The 10,940-nt window shown below is 43.3% G+C and overlaps 1 protein-coding gene across 9 annotated transcripts in view; it reads left to right on the top strand.

Annotated features, from left to right (window-relative positions):
• The window catches only part of LOC133128367 (rho-associated protein kinase 2-like), a 40,468-nt gene extending 29,582 nt beyond the window's left edge, over positions 1–10,886 (top strand). For 3 of the 9 annotated variants that reach the window (XM_061241802.1, XM_061241810.1, XM_061241808.1), the window contains 13 exons: positions 98–284; positions 882–975; positions 1,461–1,546; positions 2,111–2,302; positions 2,708–2,876; positions 4,863–5,039; positions 5,367–5,440; positions 5,534–5,622; positions 5,713–5,791; positions 6,164–6,431; positions 6,845–7,106; positions 8,155–8,242; positions 9,606–10,886. In XM_061241802.1, the coding sequence (XP_061097786.1) occupies positions 98–284; positions 882–975; positions 1,461–1,546; positions 2,111–2,302; positions 2,708–2,876; positions 4,863–5,039; positions 5,367–5,440; positions 5,534–5,622; positions 5,713–5,791; positions 6,164–6,431; positions 6,845–7,106; positions 8,155–8,230 (1,753 nt within the window). In that variant the 3' untranslated portion in view covers positions 8,231–8,242; positions 9,606–10,886. Of the gene's footprint in view, positions 1–97; positions 285–881; positions 976–1,460; positions 1,547–2,110; positions 2,303–2,707; positions 2,877–4,862; positions 5,040–5,366; positions 5,441–5,533; positions 5,623–5,712; positions 5,792–6,163; positions 6,432–6,844; positions 7,107–8,154; positions 8,243–8,459; positions 8,496–9,605 lie in introns of all 9 variants that reach the window. The other 6 variants (XM_061241809.1, XM_061241811.1, XM_061241805.1 and 3 more) reach the window with 5 other exon arrangements.
• Positions 10,887–10,940: the final 54 nt, after the last annotated feature.

Genomic DNA, 10,940 nt, shown 5'->3' on the forward strand with positions numbered 1-10,940 from the left:
TGAGTCGATGCTGTTCGCCCTGCTCCGTGTTATTCTCGAGGACGCCCTGCGCCGGTGTGCATCGTGTGACGCTGGTCTCCCGGTTCTTTCTCTGCAGGGACTCGCTGGCAGCCCGCCTGGAGGTGAGTCTGACGAAGGCGGACTCGGAGCAGCTGGCCCGCACTGTGGCCGAGGAGCAGTACTCCCAGCTGGAGAGGGACAAGATCATGAAGGAGCTGGAGATCAAAGAGATAAAGGCCCAGCGCAAACAGGAGGTTGAAGAGACAGACAACACCATTGCCTCTGTGAGTCTGTCTGTTGTACTCAAACTGACCGTGTTCTTTGGTCAGGAAACAAACGGCACCATCAGACTCCCTTTGAATAGATTATTGAATTCCAGGTTTAGTAAGAAATGCGTGGGTATGTGACTGGTTATATTTCTGTGGAAGGGTGTAGGTAGTTGGTTGGTAGATTGGTAAGTAGGTGTGGTTTCTCCACAATGACGCACACCATATCGCAAACAAATATTGTTTGAAATAACAGTTAGTAGTGATATATGTATATATGGAATATGTATATGATATGGAATAGATTGATGTATGGGGTGAAGTAGCATCCAGAACTTACCAGATAATTTCATGTACCATTGCCCAAGTATGGAGGGGTAAAATCATCATCTCATTGTGTGTGTGGAGAAAATGCAGTAAACAAGCTCTCACAGGGTATAATTTCTGGCTTATGACTTTTCATGCATGGCCAGAACTGTTATGGATACTCTTCATTTTGGGCCATAGCTGCTTTGAGCAGTTCAATTGATCTGGTCCTTTCTCAGTCAATGCTGTTTCGGCCTTGCGAAGGGGTGGGGTCATCCAATTGATTTCCCCCCCCCCCCCCCCCTGCAGCTGGAGGAATCGAACCGCACCCTGACGAGTGACGTTGCAAACCTAGCCAATGAGAAGGAGGAGCTGAACAACGCACTGAAGGAGGCACAGGAGCGTGAGTGCCCTAAATCCCTTCTCACCCACTGTCCTCTTCTTACTTTTCCTTTACTCTGCCCACCCAGTGGCCCAGTCAAAGTCCTGTCTTGAAACAAGCAATTCACACACAAAAACCTACCAATTGGTCTGAATTAAATCCGTTCTGCAAAGAAGAGTGAGCTAAAATTCCTCCTTAGTGATGTGAAAGACTGATATGAAATTGTAGGAAGTGCTTATTTGCAGTTATTGCTGCAAAATGTGGTGCAACCTGTTATTAAGTGATTTGCTCACACAAAACTGCAGAATTGATATGCAGGTTAGATACTGTGAACAGGATATTTTCACAACGCTGCTCTACATTTCAGCAATACAATGGTTCATGCGGTGACAAAAGATACAGATTTTTTTGTCACCGCGTGAACCATTGTATTGCTGAAATGTAGAGCAGCATTTTTAAAATATCCGGTATTATCTGAGCTGTACATATCTGCCTCAAACCCACAGAGCTGAAGAGGTCCATGGATGAACAGAGGAATATGAAGGCTAACTATGAGAAGCAGGTCCAGTCTGAGAAAACACTGAAAACCCAGGTTAGAATGCACTGGCCTGTATGGCTATCTGTGCGTTTGTCTGTATTCATTTGTTGGTCTTATGAGCTTGTATGCTTTATGCTGGGTCAAATGTGTCCAATGCACAAGTAGAGAATGTGTGTGTGTGCAGAAAGAAAGTTCTTAATTTTTGTTCTTCAAGGATCAAATTTGCCAAATGTATAGTGATGTACTTTGAGTACAAATAAGCACATTTTCCAAGCAAAAAGGCTTTTCGTACCCTTATTTCAGAGGCTACATGTGTGTGTGTTTCTCATGCCAACGAGTGCTCATGTAATATACAGGATGTACAATTTGTCTCTTGATTTCAGGTAATCTATGTTTAACCCCAAGGTGCCTAACCACAGAAGCAACAAATCAAACAATCAAAAATCCCACATCTCAACAAATTCTCTGGCATTACACATTCTAGAATCCAAGGTTGTCAAGTGGACTGGCTAAATCCAGTCAGAGTTCTGTGTCCATTACGTGTGTATTTTAGATGGTGAATTTGGCAGAATGTACTGGCATATTTTAATGCAATGATTCACATTCCATATGTTACAGGCAGTCAACAAACTGGCAGAGGTTATGAACAGGAATAATGTAAGCAGAGGTGGACACCGTCATGGCAATGACATGGAATTGCGCAGGAAGGAGAAGGAGAACAGGAAGTTGCAGCTGGAGCTTCAGCTAGAGAAGGAGAAGCTCAATGGCACCATCATTAAGTATCAGAGAGAGATTGGCGAAATGCAGGCTGTGAGTGGCATCAACGTCCACCTACAAACTTAACTGTAACCTCACAGTAACATGAACGCTGAACCACATTCACAGTAACACAACGGTAGCCCATCACATTCACATCAATACAACCACAGCACATCACATTCACAGAACTGTAGACCACGACATTAACACAGTAACCCTACATTGAATACAATCACTGACAAGCTACCAGCACTAGCTGGTTGACCAGCTCATACTCAGCTAGACCAGTGTTATGACCAGCTTAGCCATGCTGGTTGACCAGCTCAAACCCACCTCGACCAGCTTGTGACCAGCTCATTTTCAAGCTGGCATAGCTGGATTTCATGGCAGGGTAAACAGATTTGTGTTTCCTTCACAGGGTCTTGAATAGCACGTGTTTGTGTTTGCGGTTTCTAGGTGATAGCAGATGAAAGCCAGGTACGTGTTGAGCTGCAGATGTCCCTGGACAGTAAGGACAGTGATATTGAGCAGCTCCGCTGTCAGCTGACCTCTCTCAGCATACACTCCTTCGACTCCACCAGCTTCAGCAGCGGCCCGGACCCAGAGGTTGACGACGGCTACCCCGGTAATACTGCGCAACACAGTCACCTACCCGTTACACTGCAATACATATTCAATAAGACACCTACCCGTTACACTGCAATACATATTCAATAAGACACCTACCCGTTACACTGCAATACATATTCAATAAGACACCTACCCGTTACACTGCAATACATATTCAATAAGACACCTACCCGTTACACTGCAATACATATTCAATAAGACACCTACCCGTTACACTGCAATACATATTCAATAAGACACCTACCCTGGCAACATTTAACTCACACAGGGCACCTACCCGTTTCACTGCAATACATATTCAATAAGACACCTACCCGTTACACTGCAATACATATTCAATAAGACACCTACCCGTTACACTGCAATACATATTCAATAAGACACCTGCCCGTTACACTGCAATACATATTCAATAAGACACCTACCCGTTACACTGCAATAAATATTCAATAAGACACCTACCCTGGCAACATTTAACTCACACAGGGCACCTACCTGTTTCACTGCAATACATATTTAATAAGACACCTACCCGTTACACTGCAATACATATTCAATAAGACACCTACCCGTTACACTGCAATACATATTCAATAAGACACCTACCCATTACACTGCAATACATATTCAATAAGACACCTGCCCGTTACACTGCAATACATATTCAGTAAGACACCTACCCATTACACTGCAATAGATATTCAATAAGACACCTACCCTGGCAACATTTAACTCACACAGGGCACCTACCCGTTTCACTGCAATACATATTCAATAAGACACCTACCCTGGCAACATTTCACTCACACAGGGCACCTACCCATTACACTGCACTATATATTCAATAAGACACCTACCATGGCAACATTTCACTCACACAGAACACATACCCCAGTTACACTGCACTGAATATTCACATAAGATACCTGCCCTGGCAACATTTTACTCACACGGGGCACCTACCCGAGTTATACTGTGCTATATGGTCACTCAGGGCAGAGCACCTACGCCAGTTACACTGTACTGAATATTCACATAAAATACCTATCCTGGCAACATTTCACTCACACAGTTACACAGTGCTATACATTTATACAGGGCACCTAAACCATTTATACTGTGCTATACGGTTTCACATGGCACCTAAACCAGTTACACTGTACTATATATTCACACAGGGCACCTACCCCAGTTATACTGTGCTATACAGTCTCACATGGCAATTGGCCCGGTTACACTGCATTGAATATTCACATAAGGCACCTTCCCTGGCAACATTTCACTCACACAGGACACCTACTGTACCCCAGTTACAATGTGCTATGGTCACACAGGGCAGGGCACTTACCCCAGTTACACTGAATTGAATATTCACATAAAACACATACCCTGGTAACACTTCACTCACACTGGCTATCTACCCCAGTAACACCACACTCACACAGGGCACCTACCCTGGCAACACAGCGCTTACACAGGGCATCTTCTCTGGTAAGAGAATCCCAAAAGGCACCTATCCAGGTAACACAATGCTCAGCTCTTGCACAGTGCCCCTACCTTGATAACATCTCACCGCATTAACACTGCTCTCGGTGCTCACATGGTCAGATTTCAGATTGGGTTCAGAGATTACTCTTAGTCTCTCTGGAAGAAACACATGGCAGGACTTTTACTTTCACCTCTGCTGTACACTGAACTCATTTTGAAGACGGAACACACGGACGCCCGAACGCACTCTGATACCCTGCGCAGTGGTGCAAAGCCAATTCCTTGCTTCCTGTTTGAACCTTCCTGTTTCCTGTAATCTGAAATTTCTTGCATTTCTAATCTGACCTGTTTTTCATATTCACTGATTCTCTGCTTTTCTTCTCTCCTCCTCCTCCTCCTCCTCCTCATCCGCTGCCCTTGTTTTTGTTTCCCACTGTCTCTGTCCCTGCCTGTTCCTCTCAATTGTGTTTCTTCCTCTGCTGAATGATGCTAGTGTGCGTCACCCGCTCCCAGTCCTCCAAGTCCATGTCATTTACGTACCAGCACTCCTCCCAGTCTGTCCGCACTCGCGCCCCTCGTTTCTTTCACTCTGACTCTGAGGAGGACGATTCAGAGCCAGAACAGGCTCCTCCGGCCCTCACTCACAGTCCGTCAGAACAAGACAACAAAGGTGACCTGTTCGGGCCGTCTCTTTCGTACCCTGCTGTAGTGCATGCTGTGTTTCAGTGTTGCCTGCTGTTGCTCTTGTATAGCATTTCAGCTCCAAAAAGAGGTTGAGATGTTTGGTGACAGGTTCCACTACAAAGGCTGGATATTGAAATTGTCAATTTTTAGGTTTGTTATCGAGGATTTCCATTGAAAGACCCATAGGAGTGTTTGGTGCATTTGTATGTGTGTTTGAGCATTTGTGTCTTTGTCTGGTGTACACCTGTCTGCAGTAACTACACTGTATGTGCCACTTCAGTGACGCTCTGTGTGTTACCTGTTTGTGTGACAGAGCCCCGCCTGGAAGGCTGGCTGTCTCTCCCAGCGGCGAGGAACAGCATCAAGAGGTTTGGCTGGGAGAGGAAGGTATGCAAAGCCACTCTGAGACTCCCTCATGTGCATGACAACATGGTTAGTCTCTGATTATTATCTGACTGTGTGTGACCATGTCCCCTTTAGTATGTGGTGTCGAGCAGCAGGAGAATATTGTTCTACCACAGCGAACAGGACAAAGAGCAGTCAAACCCGTATATGGTCCTGGACATCAGGTGAGTAACTTCCTCTTTGCCCTGCTCTGCCTCTCCTTCCTTTTCTCCATTTCCCTTGATCCCTCTTTTTTTTCTTTTGCTTCTCTGCAGTAAACTGTACCATGTACGACCAGTGACCCAGACAGATGTGTACCGTGCAGATGCCAAAGACATCCCACGGATATTCCAGGTGATTCTAAGCATCTTTCCTTCGGACAACACCACCCTGTGATTACTGTGCACACACATGCTTATAAACTTATAAGACCACTTTCCTCTTTCACACTTTGGTATGTATTTGGTATTTAATATATTTATATCACAATTTTATGTTTAGAAGGCTTTGTTCAGGATTGCTTGATGTCTTTGTCATGGTAATGATTGGAGCAAAATGCATTGCTCCTGGTTAAAATAGCAGAATTCAAACCCTCATTTATAGATACCTGTACTTGGATACGTGTTGCTTGCCACTTGTCTCTACCCCTCAGCACTTTGACTGCCCCAAAACTCTCCACTCTGCCCCACACCACTCCTACCCACCCTCACTGTCCCCGCTCCACAGATCCTGTACGCCAATGAGGCTGAGAGCAGGAAGGACCGAGAGTCGATCTTGGAGCCAGTCCTCATGGTAGACAAGTCAATCTGCTTCTGTCACAAGGGCCATGAGTTTATCCCAACTCTCTACCACTTCCCTTCCACCTGTGAAGTCTGCCCCAAGCCCCTCTGGAACATGCTGAAGCCCCCGCCCGCTCTGGAGTGCCGTCGCTGCCACACCAAGTGCCACAAGGAACACCTGGACAAGAAAGACGTGGCCATCGGCCCATGCCGGGGTCAGTATGTACTGAAGACATCAGTTTGTCGAGGGCAGATCGTTGAACCGCACAGGGGTCAGGTCATTGGTCTTTGCAGGATTCAGTGCATAGAGCAGAGGTCACGTAGTTCTGCAACACTGCAAATAATGGTTATTAAGTTTTTTTTAGTAGAAAATATTAGCTTGTTTTAAGTTACTGTTTGTTTGACAAGTGAAATGTTCTCACCCCATTGGCAGATCTTGAAATGAGTCAAACTTTCTCACCTCACTGGCAGGTTTTTTGTCTCATTTAGCAAAAAAGTAATAGAAATAAGATTTTAAGTCTAAATATAAGATTAAGATTGACCTATTTTGCAGTGAAGGGTCCATGTGTATGTTTGAGAGGTGTAGGTGCATACTAGGTAACGACTCCTCTCCCCCCCTCCCTCTCAGTGAACTACGACATGTCTCTGGCCAAGGACATGCTGCTCCTGGCTGAGTCTCAGGAGGAGCAGCAGCGGTGGATCAGCCAGCTGCTCAAGAAGATTCCCAAGAAGCCCATCGGGGTCCAGCAGTTCACGAGCCACTCGGCCCAGTCTTCGCCCCGCGGCTCCCCTCACGCCTCCCCCCGTGTTTCTCCTCGCCTCTCCATGAAAATGCAGCTCAGCCCGCGGACGAAAAGGCATGCCCGCCATGGCCAGCCCAGCAAGCCCAGGTGAGGGGACGGGGTTAAATGAGGTCATCGTCTGCAAACAGGCATTGAACCGGACTCATTTGTATAATGTTCTGATGAATGAGGAGCCAGGCCTCTGGGCTGTGAGTTTTAGCACAATTTTATGAGATGTGCCCATGTCTGATGATAACCCGTGTCTGATATCTTGCTATGACCTGAAAATAACATATTTCCAACAGACCTGAGTGAAATACATCAAGTACTTTTCTAAGCTTTACTAAGCTTGTCTGGTGTTGTATTGGAACATATGAAATACCCTTAAAAAGTGTAAACTCAGCCTTCTGGTCCTCTTGGTTAGCTCAACTGCACCCGGCAAAATGGTCAAGCACAGAAATTCTAATAAGAAGAATACATATACAAAAACTAGTAACAACGGAGGGAATAGTCATAGGTTCTCCTGACAAAGTACGTGAAGAAGAGACCATATACCTTCAGTAAATCCATGCCTTCCTGTCACCTCCAGTTCATTTGTGTAAGTGATTATAATAAGCTGTCTTCCTCTCAGTGTTAGTCATGTGAAGGATTAAATAGGGAAGATGAACGGTTAACAGTAATTCATTCATTCAAACTTGGAAAAACCACCTGGATGGAATTCCTATCAAAGTATATCAAGTGTTCTACAATGTAGTAAAATAATTGTTATTGGCATGTTTGAACTATGCTTGTGAAATAGGGAAACTGTCAGGTACACACCAAGAGGGTCTCCTCTCTCTACTATTGAAACAAGGTGGTCTATATAACGACCCTGTCTTTAAAAAAAATTGGCCTAATATTTATAGCTGACTTTGAAGAGGCGTTCAATTGGGAAGTATTTATTTGTAAAAGTTGTCTCCCGAATTGGGGGGTGGTGGAGAGATTTTAAAAAATATAAAAGTATTTGAATGGAAAACAACTACGACTTAAGTTACAAATATATTAAAGCTTCCTTTGGGTAAATTTATGAAGCCTCAGGTACGCAACCAACCCTGTACTCGCCAGTACTGCCGAGTGTTTGCAAGAAAGATAACTCCAGGGAAACCCTCTGTTTCAGCTTGCTGGACTTTGGCCTGAAGGACTGGAATTGGTCATTGGATGATGATGATGATGATGATATGTTTGATTTCTGAAGAAGTGAGAGGGTAACTGGGAAATGGATGTGAGAGTGCTGTGGGAAAGGGGTGTTGTAGCATGCTGTGTCGTGCCCAGCATGCTTGCTTTCTTAGTTTTCCTTGCGATATCAAATGGCGACACTTTATCTTATTTTCTGTTCAGTGAATATCAGATATTGCACTCTAGATACAGAGTATACTATGTTAGATGTGTTGTTTGAATTAAGAACAACACTATATGTTTCAGTGAGGATGCCGCAAGCCAACAGTGGAACAAATTCAGGTGAACATTCTGGTGTTCATACTTTGTTTAGTTTACAAAATATTGTATATACACTTTACACTTTATCAGACCCATATTTTTAGACTTTTTATTTGAGTTACTGTCGCCTTCTGCTCGACTTGAACCAGACTGGCCATTGCAGTGCAGAGATTGCATCCGAGTAGTGAATCTGTATTCTGTACAGTGCAGAGATTGCCTCCGAGCAGTGAATCTGTATTCTGTACAGTGCAGAGATTGCCTCCGAGCAGTGAATCTGTATTCTGTACAGTGCAGAGATTGCCTCCGAGCAGTGAATCTGTATTCTGTATCGTCCGGCCATAATGGAGCAATTCCTTTTGTACTTTTCTGAGGTTCCATCTAGACACATTGAGGTTCAATCAGTATTCTGTACAAGGTTCCTTCTGGAGGCTATTTAATGTTGAACCTATTAAAAGAAGAATAAGATCTATTTTATTGAACCCTGCATTTGACCCATTACTTAGGGGCAATGCTCAAGGGCCCAACAGCTGTGCAGATCTTATCATGGCTACATTTGAACCACCAACTACTAGCCTCTTTTTTGTAGAAGCTGAATTTATCAGCCAACCCAATGGGCCGTGGCTACCTTGAATGGCAGCACAGTGTTTTATCGAGCCATTGCCACACCAGGAATTGTATTGCCATAATTTGCCGTACACTTACCCCTTCTGGAAAAAGTTCATTTTTGCGTATTTCTTTTAGAATTTTGTATTCCCTATTTTTTCTTTTTTTTTGGAATGTCTATCCCATCACTCCTCTGGAAGTTTAGTTCTCAGAAAGAAAAAGTGCTGGCAGGACATAGGGGCCATGACTGCACAAAGGGCATCTGCCTCCGTAGACCTCTCCACAGACCTGGATTCATATTGTTCTTTTGTGTTTGTTGAGATGTGTGGTTTTGCAGTGAGTTGTCTGTGAGGTCCAGCCCACATCGTTGGAGCTGAGGAGTATTTCCAGCTGGTTATCCTAGATCTGCTCCAGTCTAACATTTATCTGATTGTTCTCACTGCATGTGTGTGTGTGTCTTGTGTGTAAGTGTACGTGAATCCAGGGATTATGGATGCTAACTTTCTTCCTCTTATTTCCTCCCTCCAGTTGACCTCCTTTGGCTAGAGGGCATGGCGAAACTCCTGGACGGTGATGGATTCCCTTACAGTCACACAATAAAAAATCCCTGGCTGTACTCGACACAAGCATTAGATATTTTTAGCTTACAACCCACACTGAAACAGAAGCTCTGCATGCCCCCACATCCCTGAGATATCCAAGTGACACAGTCATGAGTTGACTGCGGCCAATGGGGGATATGACTGAGACCATGGACCATAAAATAACCCTGGTCCATAAAATAAGTCTGCATTTAAAAACACTACTATGAGAGACTGACCCGCACTTCACAGACCCCACTGATATAAGGGAGTTGTGAATATGCCACACACATGGTTTAGTCTATCTATTCTACACTTATTCTTATTGTCCTTTGAGCCACAGTTGCATATGTCCCTTAATAGAGCTAATTTGACAATTTGCTTACTAACCTGAGAGAAGTTCCATTAATCAATGCATAGAGTATATTTACGGGTTGATATTAGTATGAAGGAGCCAGTGACCACAAAACATTTAAATATTTCTTTATTGAAAATTTATTTTGACAGATAGTTCATCTTCATATATTATGTTTTTCTGCAGTATTTTTTTTTTTTCATCTTGGAGGTGGTGGAGGGATTATGATGTGAATGTGTCCCAGGAAACAGATAGGAGAACAGCATGTTTGGAAGTTTTGCGTTCCATGTGTTAATTAGCAGGATACAACATTGCTTGAGTGGCTGGAAATTATGCTGAGGTGTGTGTGTGTCTTTTCTTTGTATGGTTTATGTGTGGTTATGTATATATTACATGGCTTAGTTTAATGACATCCATAATTAATATGTTATATAACTGTTCCTGAAAAGAGGTCATTCTAAAAAAGGGGACTTATTTTGACTTAGCTATGTTGCAAATTGTTAAAGATTCTTTGCGATATGCAGATAATTACATTCTGAAATGTTCAATATTTTAATCTATCAGTTATTTCAAGAGGTTTCCAACAGCATGGACAACTCTTTTTGTATAAAGTTCCAGAAAAACATGCTGTTTCATGCTGTGAAGAGAAATACTAGACTCTGCACTAAAGGTATACAATTCAGTATTTACAAAATATTTTTAATATCCGTTTCTAAAAGAAATTCTAATTTCTCATCCAGAATGAATGTGTCCATCAGATTGACTTGTAAAAATTGACACATTCTTTAAAAATATATATTTTATTCCAAGTGGAATAGCTACTAATTCATACGTAGCTTAGGGAATTGAATAAATTGCTATTTTCTCTGTTAATGCATTTGAATTAGCCTTTACTGAAATAGATCTTATGATGAGCTCTTGAGGAGA

This window comes from Conger conger, chromosome 5 (genome assembly GCF_963514075.1).
Source record: "Conger conger chromosome 5, fConCon1.1, whole genome shotgun sequence".
In the NCBI taxonomy this organism is placed as follows: Eukaryota; Metazoa; Chordata; class Actinopteri; order Anguilliformes; family Congridae; genus Conger; species Conger conger.